The 19,913-nt window shown below is 45.7% G+C and overlaps 3 protein-coding genes across 3 annotated transcripts; 1 reads left to right on the forward strand and 2 right to left on the reverse strand.

Annotated features, from left to right (window-relative positions):
• Positions 1-479: 479 nt before the first annotated feature.
• Positions 480-4,519, reverse strand: LOC135806474 (proteasome subunit beta type-2-like). Its single transcript, XM_065320662.1, has 7 exons — positions 4,335-4,519; positions 4,120-4,242; positions 3,224-3,294; positions 2,781-2,873; positions 2,291-2,360; positions 1,168-1,217; positions 480-960 (listed from the first exon to the last, which is right to left on the reverse strand). The coding sequence occupies exons 1-7, from the start codon at positions 4,423-4,425 to the stop codon at positions 862-864; spliced, it is 597 nt and encodes a 198-aa protein (XP_065176734.1). The 5' UTR covers positions 4,426-4,519; the 3' UTR covers positions 480-861.
• A 239-nt stretch (positions 4,520-4,758) lies between these two features.
• LOC135806475 (armadillo repeat-containing protein 1-like) lies at positions 4,759-8,741 on the forward strand. Its single transcript, XM_065320663.1, has 6 exons — positions 4,759-5,000; positions 5,812-5,914; positions 6,158-6,274; positions 6,508-6,633; positions 6,886-6,930; positions 8,125-8,741. Exons 1-6 carry the CDS (start codon positions 4,921-4,923, stop codon positions 8,209-8,211), a joined length of 558 nt encoding a protein of 185 aa, XP_065176735.1. The 5' UTR covers positions 4,759-4,920; the 3' UTR covers positions 8,212-8,741.
• Positions 8,742-10,028: 1,287 nt separating this feature from the next.
• Positions 10,029-19,614, reverse strand: LOC135806476 (serine/threonine-protein phosphatase 2A catalytic subunit beta isoform-like). Its single transcript, XM_065320665.1, has 7 exons — positions 19,226-19,614; positions 18,923-19,132; positions 17,364-17,537; positions 16,944-17,033; positions 16,434-16,595; positions 14,625-14,743; positions 10,029-10,846 (listed from the first exon to the last, which is right to left on the reverse strand). Exons 1-7 carry the CDS (start codon positions 19,328-19,330, stop codon positions 10,774-10,776), a joined length of 933 nt encoding a protein of 310 aa, XP_065176737.1. The 5' UTR covers positions 19,331-19,614; the 3' UTR covers positions 10,029-10,773.
• Positions 19,615-19,913: the final 299 nt, after the last annotated feature.

The following is a 19,913-nucleotide window of genomic DNA, read 5'->3' on the forward strand; positions in this document are numbered from 1 at the left end:
TGTGCAATGTGCCAATGGCATACACACAGACTGTACAGTAATCGGACTGCTTGATCATGACTGTCATGACCAGCAGTCCGAATACGCCATTGCATAATCCGTCTTGTCTCTTCAAAGTTCAAGTAACAGTTAGTTCTGGAGGTGTTGGCGTTGATTTTTTCCATTCACGTTATGATCTATGCCCGGCGCTCCCTCTGGGAAGAGGCGGTATGATGACTGCATTGTTGTCAGGGAGAAGTGTCATAAAAGCGGGTTTGTACGACTCCCTGGTTATCGCACTGTGCCGCCGCTCCAAAGACTTCCACATCCACAATACTACCAGCTATACATTTGTGTCGACAAACACAGCTTATAGAAAGCACCACCAGTGCATGTACCTGAAATCATGTAGGAACATGCAGTGTGCTTGGAGGCCTACAGAAACAACTAGCTGCCCCCTGGTCATTGCTTCCAATCAGTCGTGCAATACACAATTCAAATGATTTAAAAATTATCTTCCCTGAGCAACACAATCCATGACTACTCTGGATTACACCACAATAAGTAATGCATGTTGTGGTAACGGGCAACTTTGCTGCTGACACATACAATTCAGCAACAGCATGAACTACAGTTGAACATGTTCAAAATGTGTCACTATTTCCTAGGGTGGAATTGCAATTCATATTATTTAAAAAAAAATGATGAGGACGAGAATGGTTTGTCAATGTACAGGTGCAACTGGTCATGAACGAGAATACATACAAGTAATGAAATGATGAAATACAGCTATGTACAATGATGGCAGCTAGAATCCACCAAACTTTATAAACAAGTACCAGTACTCGTGGCAGTAAAAAAGAACAAGGAGAGGAACACAACTTATTCTTGCATGCTGAGGTCTTCAATTTCTTCAACGCTGTCCTTGGTGACAGCATAAATCTTGAACGATGGAAGATTGATGATCAGTCGATGTTGGATCTGGAAATCCACGCAAGGAAAGAAAAGCCAAAATCAACAACATTTTGCGGATTATCCCAGTAGAGCATGGCACAATGATAATACTTGTAGGTTGATGAGACAAAACGCTTCAACAAGCAGCTGGAATACACTCACACTTTTTGACAGCCAAACACCCCCCCCCCCCCCCACCCACATATTAGACGAGCAAAATAAATAAGAACTCACCTCCTTGATGCATTCACGGACTATTGAAATGGCTTCCTCACGATCGCAATCTACGAAAACAAACACAGATATAACCAGCATGGGCGATAAGTAAATAACAATATTTCTCGAACGTTGTACGGCTTCGGTCACACTGCATCAAGTTTGCCGCTGGACGCAGCCTCAAGCCCGAGAACTTGATGCTGACGTGGTATCAAACTGTATTGGTGCTTTTTCCGCTCATGTCTGTCTTGGCCTGGCACACTTCACAAAATCACTCAGTGGCGACTCGAATCACTCCGGTATACGATAAGGAACGGTACGCTATGTTCAAAGACACTGTTTTTCGGGTACAGTAAAGCCTGTGACTAACGACCACCCCTTGGGGCCAGAGAAAGCGATCTTTAGTGGCAGGTGGTCCTTAGTTAGAGGTTTGCACCGCACAACCATAATTATATGAATGTGAGACCGTCCGTACCTGGCGAAGTGGTCGGTAGTACCAGGCTGGTCGCTAGTCACGGTGGTCTTTAGTTACACGTTTTACTGTACTAAGTAAGTGCTAGCAGCAGCGTCAACGCAGCCGATTTACTCACGTCAGATGCTGGTGCATCTGACGCACAATTTTCCCGTCTTTTTGACCTTATGGGGAGGGGAGTGGGGAAGGGTTCAAATGCTATTTGATTCAACAATGAATTGCAAAAAAACACAATGCACTGTGAGAAAATTGACGCAAAGATCAGCAAACCTTTAAAGGATGAGGAGAACTTCAAACTTCAAAGGATCAGGCGGGAAGTGAACTGCCTGAAAGAGACCAGGCCGAACCTAGAAGGCGTTGACAAGGCGCTGACTTTCCCGACTGATCTTTTGAAATTTCAAATAAATATTGGTATTTATGGACGGTATCAAACAAACAAAAGCTACTCCAACAAATGCTAGCATATCTTCAAGGGAAATGGGGGAATGTTGTCTTTTATTGCAGTGCACTGTAGATGTACATTAGGGTGTGCATCTGGATTCTAAATCCAATGACTTTTTTATAACTTAAAAGTGCTTTAAAAGAAATCCTCTACAACCATGTAGCATCAGTGGTGAAGCAGCCCCATAGCCCTAGTAGTCTAGCACAACATAAAGCACATTTACGCACCTTTCTTGTGTAAGCGGTCCATGATACTGAGACTGAAATAGGCGCCGTACCCATGTGCACCAAACGGAACCTGGAACAGTACAATTGAAAAGCAAAAAATTCACTAGCATGTCCTCCCATGCGAAATGTTGCCCACACAGATTATTTTACAGATTTCCACAAATGCACATGGTGAAGTTCAAGTACTAGAGCTCTAAGTATTACTTCGAGCTCTAGTACTTGGACTTCACCACGTGCATTTGTGGAAATCTGTAAAAGGTACCGGGTAATAAGCAACACAACACTGATCAGAATGGCAAGTCTGGTACAGGGTATAGAATGTAAAGGTTAGAAACCGTTCGCACTTTTTATACGAGTGCATGTCTCTTCATCCGCCGGCTGTTCTGAGTGGGATTCGTCTCACACTCGTTTCGTCGCAACGTGCAAAAGGTCTTTGACAAAACAAGCACAGTGAACTAGAATAGAGTTGAAACAAGACAGCATTACAAACCTTTGCTAAGCTCCCAAGGTAGTCCATGTAGTACAGACAGGATCCTTCATCTTCTGAACATCCAGCCAAAAGCAAGTGGACACCATATGGCCGCTGTAAAGGCGAAAACAACAGTAGAACAGAAAATAATCATAAACCCAGCTCAGTCAATGTACATGCCGTACAATGTTCCTACTTACACGTGCACGCACACACACTCGCGCATGCGTACACACACACACACACACACACACACACATGTACACAAACACGCGCACACACACACATACACACTCTCTCTCTCTCTCTATTCCGAATGAACTGTAGTACCACAAGGCTCCGAGCCAGCGAGAGCATTGAAGAAAACACTAAACAGGAGTATGATGTATCAAGTTCTAGAAGCACAACAAAAATCACCGCTAAATAACACACAAAATCTGGACAAATACATGCCAGTGACATACCCTGCTTCGAATGCTCTCAGCCAATGTGCGGCGAATGTAGTGTGCAGCACCATGTGGACCAAGGGAGTACTCTGGTTAGAAACAAGAACACACATGCATGCACGGAAACACATACATCGAGAGAGCCCACCATCGCACCCAACCACAAGAATCATAGAATGCGGTTACCATAGACCTGATCCTGCCAGTTGGCTAGGTACGACGAGCACTCCTCTCACTCCGCTTGAGATATTGGAATTTTTGATTTCTTACAGCAACATTTTTTTGCTAACATTGGTCACCTTCTTGCTTCTCTAGGACTATTCTACGCATGAAAGAAGACCAAGAGCTGCTATAGTGAGTGACTAGAACATGATTGAACACACCAGCAAGTTTGAAGACGATTGGTTATAACTGATGACGTCAGAAGTCGGCAAAACGACTTCTTCGTCAGATTGGATCAACTCCAACAACTGTAAACCGGGAAACGTTTACGCCCATTTTAGTTCGTGGTTTGCGAGCATAGACCTGGATATGTTTGCGATTGGAGTCAATTTCCTCAGTTTCTTTACTACAGTTCTACGTTCGCGCCGGCTTACTTTCGCGATCTCACACCCATCGCGAAATGCCCGAAGGATTCCGAATCGCAAAGGTTTCCAGGTTTACAGTATAGCGAAGTACAGAAACTGGTGGGCAGGCACTTCCAGTTGAATTCTAGAGTGACTATTTTCTTCTCCTGTACATGTACATCCAATGGGTTCCCAGCCAGGAGGGCCCAATCCAGTCAGCACCGGCAGATGTGTCATCCTAATGTGAAGGGAGCCACCCAAACGTTTATTTTGAAACCCCAAACTAACCATTTCAAAAGAAGCCAGAAGTACATGTACTAGGTACTGTAAAGTGCACAGTGTACTCACGATTCTTGATGGAGTAGAGAGCAAGGTTCTTCTGCATGAAGTCCCCGAAAATTGACGGATCGCCAGCTTCTCCGCTGATCACCATGGCCATATTTTTACCCAGCTTAAACATTTTGTTCTGGTCTACAGATATTAGATACATCGAGACACCACAAAAAAGTGAAAGGTTTGAATATGACAATCAATACTTGAATCCAAAGACTCGTAAAACTAACCGTGTTTCATAACGCTGATGCTGTGTGCCGTGGTACTGTCAGCAGCGATGATCACACAGTCCTTGGCAGTGATGCCCAGCAGACTCTCCATGGTTGACTACAAAGATTTCTCCAATCTCAGAACCAGTACTAACTATTTCCTTCTTCATCAAAGAAAAATTGGTTCAATATCAAACTCAAAGTTTTTCGAAGCTTTCGAAGCTTCAAGAAGAAGTTTGTAAAAATGTTTTTTGTTGTGACGTCGCGCCTTGACAAGGGCAGCTCGTCGCGCGCGCGGCGGCGCGCGGTAGCAGTCGAAGCACGTACGCAAACACTAGCGTGCGAGGCACGGCGAGAGAGTAATAAACTACCGACACGTTACTACTCCCGTGGGCCTGCTTGGATCGGGAAGAAGATATCACCTGATCTGATCTGCTGAAGTCTGCTCAGTCTGAAGTAAGTTCTGAACAGGAGGATTGCACCGATGAGTGATGAGCTGAGTGTTTTCTTTGCCATTTTTTCTTCAAGCGTATCACAGTGTTGCATATTGCATTACCCAGGAGTTACAAATCTATTTTCACGTCCGATGTTACCCTGATGAGGCAGAATGGCGCACCGTGCCGTGGGGCTTGAACTACTGTCGGACGTACCACCTGGATGTGGTGCTGCGAAAGGTGTTGTGCAGAGGTATGATTTTGTATTCTGTGACTTTGCAGCCTGTAAACACCAGGAACTTTCCTTTCCTAATCACTTAGTATTCAAAGTGTATGTGGCTCAGCATGGTGCATGCGAATCTGATGTTGGAAGGCTATTATTTCATAACAGTTACAATTGTAGTGCTGCGCATCAACACGTGTATGTCGTACACACCTTGTCGTAGAAGCATGCACACTGAATGGTTCGTAAACGTTGCCATCGAAATTGAACATTAGATGTACTACTGTAGTAGAAAGCAGGTAGATACACGGACACTCACTGATATCGCATGGCAATTGCTTGAAGCCTTTTACACTGAGCTTGCAGAAGTCGTGTACATAATTGTAGCTGAATGTGGGTGCTTATGAGCCACAGTCCATCACACACTGAGTCAACAGGATCAAAATATTTAATATTTTTAGTAGTCGCCGGTCTAGTGTCCGATCCTATCCCCCCCCCCGGTGTCTGAATGACTTGTTGTTCACTATGAATGATGCATGTGTCTAGCGTCTGGGCTCTCTGCACTGAGATCTACCAAAGAGCAAAAATGAGTGCATCACAGTACAGTAAAACCTGTCGATTCGACCACTTGGATAAGATGGCCACCTGTTCCAGAAAACCACTGCGACCAAAACCAAGGGATGCTATCTCCAGTCCAATGACCCTGGATAAGGAGACCGCTTGGTAGCAGAGACCACGTTTGAAGGTCCTGTGAGCGTGAGCGGGCGTCTTAGACAGGTTTCACTGTATATGGATATGCAGTCAGGTAGACTCTGTGTGTGTGTGTTTGTGTCTTCAATAGACGAAAAGACCCTGTGCAAGCTACCAATGGAACGTTTTTCGTAGCTGGGGCTACGAACAACGCTCAGACGATACATTTGCACATCGACGGATTAAAGGATGAGGTGAGCATACCTGTATACTGTGATGGTGTTATTTCAGGTGATTTTACTCCATTGCATGCTCATACAGGTGTGGGCGATATGTTGTGAGTCGTATATATTGTACATTTGCTGAGAGCCATCGACATAAGGTGTAGGTTCGTGTGGGTATTGTAATTTGTAAGTACTTTATGCACACTTGTTCTTCAGAAATCCTTCAAAGTAGAATTGGATAAGGAAACTGGATTTTGTTGGAATTCATTGCAGAGTGGTCAGAAGCTCATTGAAGAGGAGCTTGTTCGAGTCAAGGGGGTGATAAGCTTCACCTTCAACATACCGCGCCAGCGGTGTACAGTACGGTGCAAAGGAAACGTCCATCCATCGGTGAGTGTGTGTGGAACAGTAGAAACTTGAGTTTGTATGATCTTTTCTTGCTCCTTTCGCATTCATATTCTGTTTTTAGTATGCATATGCTTGCTGGTCTGTCAGCTTGGAGCGCCCCTGCAGCTGTTTCTATAAGGTGATACTGTCTCTATTCATCTCTTCTCAGTTTGCTTCCGATTTGAGTTTCTATCTTGAAAATGTATCATTGTGTTTGTCTTGGTGTCTTGCTGCAGCGGTTATGTCGTGCGATTTCTGACATCGACGATATGGAGGCGCAGCAGGTCGTGAAGAAGGAAACTGGAGAAGAAATGCTGATGTCATTTGTCTCTGTCACAGAGGCATTTGAGCCTTCCCCGAGGGTGAGTGCACCATTTTCCTGGGAAATGTACATAACATAAATGTGTTAGCCACTGTATGTAGTGCAATGTGCTGTCTCTTTCTCTTCGATACGCACTGTGCTAATGTACACACTTCGTAGTAGCAGAGTTCTCATGTTTGTGTCAGGCTGCACTTACGTAATTACCGAAGTACATGACATGTAGTGTATGGTGTTCTATTTGCATCTGTGCTTACATGACATTTTGTGTGTATTCTGCTATTTTCGTCTTTAGATGCCTGACTACCTGCCCGAAGAAGATCCAACCATTCCAGATAATGTAAGTAAACTGTTAAACCAAGTACATGTACTCAATAAACCCCAATGGTCAGGCAGACAAGCTTGTAGCTTGCCATGAAAAAGTCTTATGGCTTTCTTCAGCTTGTGTGGCTAGCATTATTGTATACAGGGGTGGTTAGATGGGGGTGGATGTGCCATACCCTGACACCGAAAACAAAAAAGAACCAATGTTTTTGTGGAGCCGGTGCGGAGAGAGCATACTGCGACATTACGAGTGCTGTGCTGTACTAGTATTGTGCTGGTTCAGATTCTGAGAAGACTACCACCACTGTTTGCTGCTGGTATCTTCAAGCATCACGAAATGTGTTCCATTGACCAGGGTTCATCAGATGTTACTGACCGTTCATGTGTCCTGAGTAGACCGCTACCCCTCCTTGCCAGACTCCTTCACACTCCCCTGGTATTAGTGACTTTACTCCCTCGCACCCAGACGCTGATTTTTGGAAACAAGTTTCTATACTTCCGATGGGAGAATCCGACATGGCAGTGCTTTTCGGCGTGGCCAGGTCAAATTGTAGAATATCGCATCGAGTGAATTGCTTTATCTGAGAGAGGAGATGTTCGTGCCCTTGAGACCCGAAGTCCCGTTTCCATACAACAAAATTTAGGAGCTCTGCGCTCAGCGCTTTTTCAGGGTATGAATTTCGGGTGGTTCTGGTCGGGTCGCAGCGTCGCGGACTATTCCATCGTCTTCAGCGTCGAAAAACTACTGGCCATGTGAAATTACAAGGCGGTGAGAAGCTTTCGTCTTCCTCTACGAGCGAATTTGTTCTGCGCCAGCGTACCAAAGTATGCAATTTCGTACGCGCAGTTCGAGTGACGAGGCGTGTGCACTGTACACTGTACTGCATGCACTGACTGTGCGGTCGTTCTCGATTCTCCCATCACTCCCATTCATTTCTGTTTCCAGCGAAAGTCCAATGTGGTGCACTTCAAATCACTCTAACTCAAGAATGGCTGGGCCGATTTGAATAATACTTGCAGATTTCCTATGTACTACGCCTGGGAGAATCGAATGAGACCAAAATCGAAGCGATCGGAGCACGTTTTGGAAATTGGGTGTTGTCACTACTGGTATATTATACAACAGTAGTTTACTACACAATCATATTACAATACTGGCTTCCTTTCTTTCTGCTCTCTCTCTCTCTCTCTCTCTCTCTCCTTGTACCAGGCTGTGTTGCGGCATGGTGAGGATGCTAATGGTGAGGGCTGGCTAAGTAGTGCAGCGCGCTTCATTGCTCAATCACTCTACTGGTAAAGAGCAGCACCCAAACAACATAAAACAGCAATCATTACAGATGGTTCAAACTGTGCTATTTTAAGGAAACATCATCCATTCCCACCTTGCATCACTTGATATTACCGTTCATTTCCTCGGCTTCTTTCTTTACGTTTTCCTATTTACCGGGCATTGTGTAAATAGTTTCGTAGTTTGCAGACCTGCATGCATCGACAACGATCGATGTTCCCCCCCCCCCCCCTGCCCGTTTTAATAATTGTTTCTCATTTTCAATCTGTAGTCAGGTTGCTTGTTTTTCGTTAGTATCTCATTTAAGATTTTTGTTGTTTTATTATAGTCATTGTACATACCGTAGACCACTTTCTTCTTTGTATCGTTTCCATTGCTTTCTTTCCTGTTGCATCTCATCTACCTTCTTTTATAGTTGCAGTGTCGTCAGCGCTTTTAGCGGTGTACATAATTTCTGTTTTGCGTTCATACTTTACTTATCTTTACATTCTGTTTTAGGATGCCATTCTCAATTCTCAATGCGACCTGTGTGGACAACACATCTGACTCTTTCCTGGTGATGCTCCGGATCAGTGACCGGGCATGATTACTTCAGCAGTATACATGACAACATTGACTGTACAGAGAACTACAACTAGTCATCGTACAAAACCAACGCATTGCACTGTGAGCGAATGTAATGCTGTTGATTCTTGTTGCGAGCATGGCCTGCTTCAATCGCTGCCAGTACAAAAAAAGAGAGAGAAGAAGTACATGACAGTACATGCGTTTTGCCACTCATAGATAGTGTAAAACACAAGCAGCTTGGCCAGGTTCACCTACAATGGTACGTGCATACATAATAATGCATTATTTTTGGTTGCTGTGTACATTTACATGGGATTGTATATACATACAATGCATGGTCTGTTCTTTTTAGGTGAGGAGTAAGTACATACCGGTACATGTACATGATTGTAATGGAAAAGCAAGCAACAAACACGTCAACAAGCAGACTAACGCATGTGTAATAGCTACATGTACATGGTCCATGATAAGCATACTTCGAAGTAATTATAGACTCGTGTAACCCCAGCCTCATCATGTCATGCCCATTTTTAATTTTGAAATGCCAGCCTACAGACATTTCTCTGGAGGATGACTGCATGTTGTCACTAGCTTGTCAGTACCTGTACTCTTACAACTAACTAAGTTGTATGTTTGCACATTCTTTGGGATACATGTAAGCTGCAGCCGGAATACATCACACATGTAGGACACTACACACCAAATCACCACCAAACACAAAATGCACATTGCCGAATCATTGCACCAGAAAGTAAGTGATTTTAGTCTGCTCTTAAAAAAAGTTAAAATATCCATGCAATGGACCTAATACATGTAGTAATGGTACAAAATTAATCCACTCACTCTCTAGTGCAAAGCAGGAAGGTACTATCAAAGGTTAGATCCAAGAGGGTTACGGGACTTACGTACTCTTGGTTGGACTCAGCCATAGCAAAAAAAGAAAAAAAAAGAAACCCTGTCCGTGAATCAAGCATACAGAGGTGGAACCTGCCCGAAAGCGAAGGGCAACGGAGATGCACAGGTAAGACACATGGTAACCTGAGGTAAGGACACCCATTCAGCAGTTACAGTCCCTTGCACATAATATCAATCTCCAGAAGAGGATATACTGTAGTTGTTAGACGACAGGTGCTGTTGCATAATGTCATAACATTTGAACTCCGGTGACAACCCCTGGCATTCACTAGAAGCAGTAAGCTAACCCTGTGCTTACACATGCATACGCCAACGGCAGTCAATACTTCAGCACAAAGATCGTGGCAGATACAGGTTTGTCTACTCTTGCGTCTTGCTCTCTCCATCAGCTCGCACCAAAGCATGTTGCAATACAACAACACTCTACACAACTCACCGAGGATCAACTTCGGATAAGAAAAAATATCAGCACATACTGCATAGCACGTCCAGAGAAAAAAAACAGCCTGATGTAAAGTGATTGGTGAGTTCGTTTCATGACTACAGGCATTCATTGCTACGCTATACAAGATAACTATGCAAGTAAAACTTTCAGAAATCCAGACCATACCAGCATTGAAAACAAAAGAAAACACTCATGGCGAACTAAAACACAGACACCTCAAAGGAATTAAGAAACGCCATGATAACTATACGATGCTATATTCACAGCCAAATCAATGATGGTATGGCAGAGTCTAATGAACACAACAAGTCACAGTGTCATGCCCACAGTATTATAAGTACATAGCGCTAAGAAAAGGCGAGACACTGTTGACATGTCGCGGAAAGCAGGTACATGTATATACATGTTGGTTACATGAAAAGGGGACGGAAAATATTAGATTTGATATTATTATTTTTATCCAGAGCTGATGTCAATAAGCATGCGGATCAATGAGACACAAACAACACGTTATTCACACAGACACATGTCAGACACGCAGGCACTACAGATCAACGAGAAAAAGAAAGAAATAACAATACACAGCCCCTCAACGAAATGAGCTCACCGGCTTCGTTAAAGGCCAACGACAAGTCACAAGACACCTACAAGAAATAGTCTGGAGTACGTCTTGTTACGTGTGGCTCGCCGCGGCGTGGAGCTGGATCAAATTGCAAGCTGGATAAGGCACATCAAAAGCCAACACAAACACAGGGTACCATGAACAAGGTTACTTCCAGAAACAGCCAGTGACAAGATGAAGCAATGTACTGAGAGAATTCAGCAAAGTTCTACAAAAAAAAAGGAACTTCAAAACAAACAATCCCAACAACCAGGCAACTTCCTCTGCCTCATTGGATTCACCGCTAGAGCCCAGCAGACTGTAACGGACTGCCACCTTTGCTACACTGCTTCCTCCATCTTGCCCACTTCCTGCTCGTGACTCGTGCATGTTGGTAGGTGCACATGAAGGCACCAGGTTGGGATCTCTCCGCTGCTCTCCTGATGAACATAAGTACCAAACACTCGGTCCTTTTATACCGATAAAAACTTCCACAATTTTCTCACATCTCATCTGTCTTCCCCTTGTTGTGTAGCCTGGGCTGTGTGAAAGGTATTCACGGTTCCACACTGTTTTGTATCCCTTTGAATGCAGGTCTGAATTTGCACAGACTCTCCCATTGTTGACTTAGTAGGGAGTTGTATCAAGAGTACATAACCCCCCCCCCCCCCCCAGAGTGTGCAACGCCGATCCAGCTCTGCATAGGGTCTTGGTCGAGCGGAATCGGATCTTCTGATGTCATGCGTACACTCCACACCAGCGCAAGGCCGGTCTCGAGGCAGGCCACCATTGTTTTTGATCCGAGAGTACCCGCGACTCCCCGGGTTCCCCTCAGATGTGTACGGTATTATGACGCAAAGATCCGATTCCGCTCGACCAAGACCCTATGCAGAGCTGGATCAGGCGTTGCACACTCTGGGGGGTTATGTACTCTTGGTTGTATAGAACCGGGAGAGGACACGCACTGATTTTCGTGGACAGGGTACGCATCGCCTCAAACTCAAGCCCACACCCGTGAAAAAAAAAGAGTTTCCGCTGAGTACTTATCATGGCATCAGAATCCACAACTCGACAGATCACAAGAAAGCCATCTGGGAGTCGGCTGTCCATAACTATTTCTTTTAAGGGGAACTGTCACCAAAATTTTTCTTTGTCTTATCTTGTAGTTCTTTGGCTCCTGATCACGATGGTGTTATTCGTTTTTCTCTGCGATGACTGGAAGTGGGTGAAAACTTGAAAAGAAGGTGCCCAAAATTGTCCCGAAGTACCGAGTGACGTCACGCCGGACTTGACCTCCACGCGTACATTCGTCGTCAAAAACAAAGTCCAGCCCGTGTGCTGGTCGATCGAGCCAACTGTTCAATGTACGGTGCACGCTTGCCTTCTGAACTCGGACACTGATGTGTACGTTGTACACAATGAGAACGCCAAAAAGGGACAAAACAAACAAAAGTCGACAGAAGTTTGTCGCACTGGTACTTCCTCCACGAAGCTCCAGCTCTTTGTTTTATTTGTGATTACGAAGGAGTGGAAGGATGTTTGTTTGCTGTTAGTGTGACACACATACCTCGTACGGAAAATTATGTCGTTGTATCGAAGGTGGCGGTGTTGCCCACCCGGCTCTGAAATGAAAGACGTCGGAGTTTGTCATCTGCATCTTCAGCAACATCGCCTTCACCTAGCTACATTGCGTTCCTTTGGGGCTCGGGTTGGTGGTGTTGTCGCCGGCCGGAGGAGTACTGTTTTCGGCATACGCGCTCATCATCGTGTTGTTCCTCACACGAAAAGTTCAAAACAACGACGGACTTCCGTGCTCACAAAAAAAACTTAGATCCTCGCGGAAGAAGTCAAAAAAGGTGAGAGCTCAGCTGCTTTTTATTTTGATTTGGCTGTGTAGCTGCACGTGGGTCTCTGCCTCTTTGGCATTCTCCTTCGGTACGACGTACCCATCTGTGTTAGAGTTCAAAAGGCACACGTGCACCGTACATCGGAACAGCTAGCTCAATCGACCAGCACACGGGCTGGACTTCGTTTTTGACGACGAATGTACGCGTGGAGGTCAAGTCCGGCGTGACGTCACTCGGTACTTCGGGACAATTTTGGGCACCTTCTCTTCAAGTTTTCACCCACTTCCAGCCATCGCAGAGAAAAACGGATAACACCATCGTGATCAGGAGCCAAGGAACTGCAAGATGAGACAAAGATTTTTTTTGGTGACAGCTCCCCTTTAAGCCTAGTTCACATTCGACGGAACGCTGACGGTACGGGACGTAAGAGTCTGTCGGGAAGGCTAGGGTGAGCTGTAAAATCCTGTACGATTCGTCCGACATGACATGCAGCAGTCGTTGCGACGTTCAACGTCGAAAGGCGCGAGTCACAAGGCACGGTCCGTGACGGGGTGACCTAATTTCTCGTTTTTAGGAACTTCTTTTCAATTATTTCTCCTTGAAAGAAGCGGAATCAAGTTCACAACACCTGTTTTTCATGAAGACCAAAAAATTAGCCCCGGAAGTTATGGCATTCAAATAATAGCCCCAGGAAATGATAGAATAGTTCGTCTGTCACGCTCCTGAACTATCCCTAAATACAATAAGTGACATGAGATCTTATCTTGCTAAAATTTAACTCAAGTCGTTCTAGCCATTCTGTGAGTTACCATGGGCAGCGCAGTGTTCGAAATGCCAAGGGCCGGGTTCCACTGCGGCTCCGCGGCACTTGGCTGCATGCAGCGGAGCAGCGCGGTTCCACTGTCACTCGCACATGAGGGTACCGCGGTCGTGGTCCACACTTTTTGATGACGTTTCACCTGCCTGCGCGCGCGAAATCAAACAAATCCTCGTGTTCTGGCCTGCGCAACGAATTAAAATTTGAATTTTAAAATTCTGACGTACAAAACAATGCAAAGTACGGGAAACAGGTCGAGCCGCGACCGCGGCTCGCAGTTTTTGGTGAAGAATCGCAGCAAAAGCTCGCGGTGAGCCGCGGACTCGCTGCTCCAGCTCGAGCCGCGGTCACTATGGTAATGATGACGTTTCAAGCCGCGAAAGACGAGCAGCGGAGCCGCAGTGGAACCCGGCCCTAAACATTTCGAAGTACGAATCGGGAGTAGTCGGCGCACGCCGCCACCTCCTGTTCACACTTGAATTGCAGCCGTTTTGTACGCTTGCGTCCCCGTCTACGGCATGAAAAGTTGAATCGATCCAAGTCTTCCCGTCGCTTCGCGATCTGTACTGTAGTACGGTTGCGTTCACGTTCCTGGTGTTCACATTGGACGCCGTCAGATCGCCCTGTCCCGTCGAATGTGAACTAGGCTTTAGAACTTTTGGTAGGTGGTAGGAAATAGGGGTGAAACGGTTCCATGTTTTGACGTTCGGGTACCCTAATGCCAGCATACTTTCCCATGGTTCGGGTGTCCCCAATACTAAAACCAATAGGAAATCATCCCGTGGGGCGTTTTGATCACTTGAACTGAGCAGAGCGGAAAACTATGAGATTGTGGATGCAATAAAGTTTGATTTTTTCAAGAGTTTTTACCAACGGCAAGGCCAGCCATTTCACCATCCCAATCGCAAACCATTCAAATTATCTCACTGGCTTCTTTGAGGTAGCCCGTGCTGGACCGATTCAGCATGCAAATCCGGGGAAAATCCCTCTCTCAAGGCCAGCCAGTGAGAAAAAATCAGGTTTTCGCCGTGAAATGTCGATAGTGATATCTCCACAATACTAAGTCGGAGTGCTTCAGTAATTGCTGCAATTCTTTTCTAGGTGCTTCGATTGCGGAATTCGGGTAGGATTTGAGTGAGTTACGAAAGTTTTAGTACACATATGTCCAATGACCGCGAGTGGTCAAAGTTTTGTATGCACAGGCCATAAAAGGTTTACTTCTCCACTTACAACGAATACTTCAGGCCATCGTCCAGCTCCATGATCGCAGCTTGATTGCCGCATCTATAGCAGTAGTTTGGTGCACTAAATATGGTGACAACATTGCGGTCATGGCACCAGTTGTATCCCTGCACAACACAAACAGTACACAAGAGCCGAAGGTAGGATTTTCAAAAAATGTACTGCCAAAAGTTGCTATTCATGCAGCAAGAACAAATGGAAACAAAATTCACAAACGAAAAGTATTGATGTCGTCCCTGAAACGAACACAGTTCCTTGGGTGGGGGGAGGTGGTCGAGCCAAAACCCGCAATTGACCAGCATGTACATGCACTATGAGTCTATGACAGGACCTGTGATTCACATCGTACAGCATAGGAAATGTCATTCGCTTGTGAGGTAGGGGTTAGAGTGTAAAGTGAATAATGTTTATTCCAGAGAGGACGCAACTTGTGTGTGATGTCCCCTAACGGTGTCTTCTCTCTTGTTCTCTTTTGCCACATTCAGGCAACATGTGACATATACAGTGAAACCTGTCCAAGGCGACCCCTCAAGAGACGAGAAAAAGTGGTCGCCGTGGCCAGGTGGTCTTCTTATCCAGGTTCCGTGGGTCGCGTGACCATATCCACATGTGATACTTCGTTAAGTGTATCACAGTGCGCACACCTATGCTACTCTAGCACGACTCATGTGCCTGGGGTCCTCAGACCTGTCAAGTGTCGTGCATGCACCATGCACATCTACACTTCCTGCACTGATGTGTAGATCTACCATGCATGGTGCACCATGCAATGCACACATTTACATGTACTAGCACTATGCAACGCGGTCGCAGGTGGGTGGTCGTCGGTCGCGTTGAGCGAGTGGTCGCCTTATCCGAGCTGTTTTGACTGTGAATGCGTCCGTGACAAGGAAATGTGGTCGCCATGGTCGAGTGGTCGCCATTCCAGGTTTCACTGTACCGTAAAATCCCGCCAGAGCGCCCCGTCTCTCCCATCCGCTCCTCCCAGACTTCTTGTCAGGGACGTGATTGATTGTATCCTCGTAAGACTCTGTCACAGTCTGTGATGCCGTACTGTACTGCAGACGCGTGCTCGACCCCGTTGGAAACGTACGCAACAGTCCCACCCTCTTGACCAGGGATCGCACAAACCCTGAGTTTTGACGGGTCTGTACGACGCCTGGCTCTTGACCTTTGGTCGGTGTACGAGATGCACGAACAGTTTTCGTAGGGTGATTACTTTTTCATGTAGTACTGAATGCGGCAAGTAGGACTCGCCCATCCCCCCCCCCCCCCCGCCCCCCCCACCTGAACCTACTTGAAGCGTCGAGGAGGTAGGGGCGCTCTGGCGGGATTTTACGGTACATAGAGAAAGGAAGCTCAACTGGCTTCTCCTCATGGGCCATCGTTAAGCCAACAAGGTCACACTGGTGCACCAGTCCTATAAAAAGGTGTTTTTTGGCAGACGTTTGCAATTAAAAGGATCACTTTACTCAAGCCCAAAAGAAATTTAGGAGTCACCAAATATAACAGCAACTGCTTGGCACCATCAACAAAACCTGATTTGGGGGAATCTACCATATTAGTCACATAGAACTCCTCCTTGGAGTTCCCAACAAAGGTCCACATTTGCATCACATGTGACACAACTGGAGACAATCACCATAACAAGTCAACTGATCCCTCCACATCATCAACACACCCTAATCTAGCCCTATACAAAAAATAGTCTGCGATGTTCCTATTTTGAAGTGCGCACATACACAAGACTGAGTGTAATAGATGAAGATATCTTGAAGTAATAACAAGTAAACATACCTCCATCACCAACTGGTGAGCTCTAGAGATAAGTGTCAGACCGTTGGTGTGGTTGAACGACTCCGAAATGTCTTGGCCGAAAGTGAAGCCTGCACCACGCGGTGAAATACCCCAGCCGCCACGGTCGTCGGGATCTGACCACAGAAGGTCACACATTGGCCCCTGCACAGGATGGCACAGCAAAAAGAGAGTCACAGCAAGAATTACAGTGAGACATCTCACAATTCTGGAGTTTACAGCTTTAAAAAGAGTATTTGGGGGAGGCCTGGCTGTTCATTTCGAGAGGGCATAACCTTATACAAACACGGTTCGTTTGGAGGGCAATTCTGGTAAATAAAAGCTGGCAAAAACAGGTGCTTATAAATATAACTGGATATAGCCAAATAACACTACAGGAGACTCGACTCTGACGGATACTGATAAATTTTACAATTCGACAATGAATGTCTTCTTCAGAAGAACAGATGCTGACACTATACAGTATCAACAAAACACTCATGCGACACTTACCTCATGTGGAACTTCCTGCAGCCGATCTAGTGCTCGGATGTGATCTAGTGTGTCTATGGATGGGGACAAGCCACCGTGTTGACAGAATATCTACATTCAGAATGCAACACAAAAGTGAGAAATTAAGAGAAGTGACGTCAGGACACAGGCTGTGTGAGAACGCAACAAGCTGCCATCAGCGTGTCTCTCCACGACTTCTAACAGCCAACTCGAAGAAAACTACTCCGAAAGTAACAAAACATTACTAATTCTTCACAAGTGTACTTATACTTGCACAACGTTTCTGGCATGAAAGCAAGCAAATGTGACTCGTGTTCTCCAAGTCAGTGCCGTTTTTGTTCAAACCTGTGCATGACATTCACGCCTGTCTGAATGTGGTATAACTTGGACAAACACAGGCATACACATAGACGCACATACCTGTCCGTCAACCAGGGCGGTGAGTGGCAAGTAGTCAAACAGAGTTGTAAAATATTGCCACACGTTCGCATTGCCATACTTGCGCAGACACTCATCATAAAAGCCATAGACCTGTGTGATCTGACGGCTCTCGTGATTGCCACGCAATATATGAATACGGTTGGGAAACCGTACCTGTAACACAGGTATGCACAAAACACAGAACATCATTTACTTCAAGCAATTTCCATCGAGTCGTCCAACAAACATAATAATTAGCAAAGGTGGCTGAAAATCGCGCTGTCAGATACTTATAACACCCTGCTGTTTTACAAATCTGCGTAGCAATGTTTATTATTTTCGCGAGAGTAGCGCGAATACATTATTGTATTAAAGGGGAAGTTAAGGCAAAAATTAAAATTTCACCAGTTGTAGTCTTCGGGGTGCTGAGTCGAATGGTCGTGGTCCGAGGAAGCTGAGACGCTCCCTTCCTACTTGAATCCCAATCGAACTCGCGCACTTCCACCGAAACTGGGTGACTCCGCCCTACTAGATGGGGATTTGTATGCAAAATCTCACTAAAAGCGCCATTTCGTTCTTATAAAAGCACGGATGATCGCGATTAGCCCATATGTTGTAGTCTTTTGGACGCTGAGTCAACTGGTTTTGGTCCGAAAAGGCTGCGATGCAGCGTTCCTCCTTTATTCCCAATCGAACATGGTTGAACAAGCGGTCACGTGCTCCTGCGTACGCCAGTCACCTGGTCACCGTGCCTGCAGGGTACAACTTACTAGCCTGTTTGACCTTTTTTGGGTGCAGTCCTGTCACTTGAGTTGAACCTTGGTGTGAAAGTTGTCGCCTGCTGGCGTGGTGACCAGGTGATTTGGGCACCCAGGAGCACGTGACCGCTTCTTCAACCATGTTCGATTGGGAATAAAGGAGGAACGCTGTATCGCAGCCTTTTCGGACCAAAACCAGTCGACTCAGCGTCCAAAAGACTACAACATATGGGCCAATCGCGGTCATCTGTGCTTTTATAAGAACGAAATGGCGCTTTTAATGACATTTTGCATACAAATCCCCATCTAGTAGGGCGCAGTCACCCAGTTTCGGTGGAAGTGCGCGAGTTCGATTGGGATTCAAGTAGGAAGGGAGCGTCTCAGCTTTCTCGGACCAAGACCATTCGACTCAGCACCCCGAAGACTACAACTGGTGAAATTTTAATTTTTGCCTTAACTTCCCCTTTAACCGGCATGAAATCAAACTTCAACAGTGGGTGTACGTGTGTTGCCACAATTTGCCATCGTTAAATCGCGAACATTTAGTGACGTGAATAGTGGGCGGATTACAGTACTAGTATGAACTTTAAGTACGCTGGTTTGTGAATGTAATCTGGGCGACCATCGTATGCTGCAGTCAGCAGCTGGTCTGTCACAACAGAGTCAAAGACTGAACAATTTATACCAGGGCATGTAGCTTTCATGGGAAGCTAATAATTACAACTTAAAAAGCCTCAGCATGACAATTTAACCCACGAACGCCATGCGAGATGTAATTGATACGAAACTTAACAAACTCACCTTCAAGGCTACTAGCAAAGTCACTGTCTCCACGGAGTAATATCCTCTGTCAACATAATCCCCCATGAAGAGATAGTTTGTGTCGGGAGACTGGCCGCCTATACGAAACAACTCCATGAGGTCGTGAAATTGACCGTGCACATCCCCGCAAACGGTTACAGGACATGATACTTCTTGTACATTGGACTCGCGAGAAAGAATTTCCTTCGCCTGATATGAGGCACAGACAGAACAAGTGAAGTAGAGAGTAGAGACGTTCAGATAATTGTTTTCCCGCAGCAGCAAAGTTTCACGCTCCCTTACCTTTTCGCAGATGCGCTGGACTTGGCTTTCGTCTAATTGTTTACATTCACGAAGTTGCTCAATCCATCCATCCAGTTGATTGGCGGATAACTCCTCACTTGGCATGACTTCTGCTCAAAATTTCCCAGAGGAAAGTCCCTGAGGAAATATTCTGCGCCTACCCCCCACAGGACAGTAAGTGAACTTTGCTGCAGACGTGGGATGCTTCTTCGAGGAGTCAGAACAATATCGAGCCAAATAAAATAATAGAAGAGTCAGGCTAGGATCGTTTGCAAGCTAACCTAGCCTCTTCAGAGAAGTAAGGGGATGGACCACTGACTTTTCCTGAACAAAATAAAAATCAAAAGCGACCGTTCTTGTTCATGTGTGTCGGGTGGCATCATCAACAACAGAAATCGCTGGGCTTGCAGTTGCACATCATCACCAACAGCACAGACACTGCAGTGCTGAGACAGTTCAGGTGAACAAAGCCAAAGGGGGTACTTTTTTAGTACTCCCATTCTACGATGAGCTTCACACGGATTCACAGCCGGCTGCCAGACTCAAGTTCGAATTCAATCACACATTTTAAATCAAAATCTATCATTTGAAGCGATTTAGCTCTGACATGGATGTTTTCATGCGTTTTCATGCCAAAATCAGGCGAGGTAAATGCAAAAGAAGTGATCACGCGGTCCGCCCGCGGCCA

Source organism: Sycon ciliatum, chromosome 1, assembly GCF_964019385.1.
Source record: "Sycon ciliatum chromosome 1, ocSycCili1.1, whole genome shotgun sequence".
Taxonomy (NCBI): domain Eukaryota; kingdom Metazoa; phylum Porifera; class Calcarea; order Leucosolenida; family Sycettidae; genus Sycon; species Sycon ciliatum.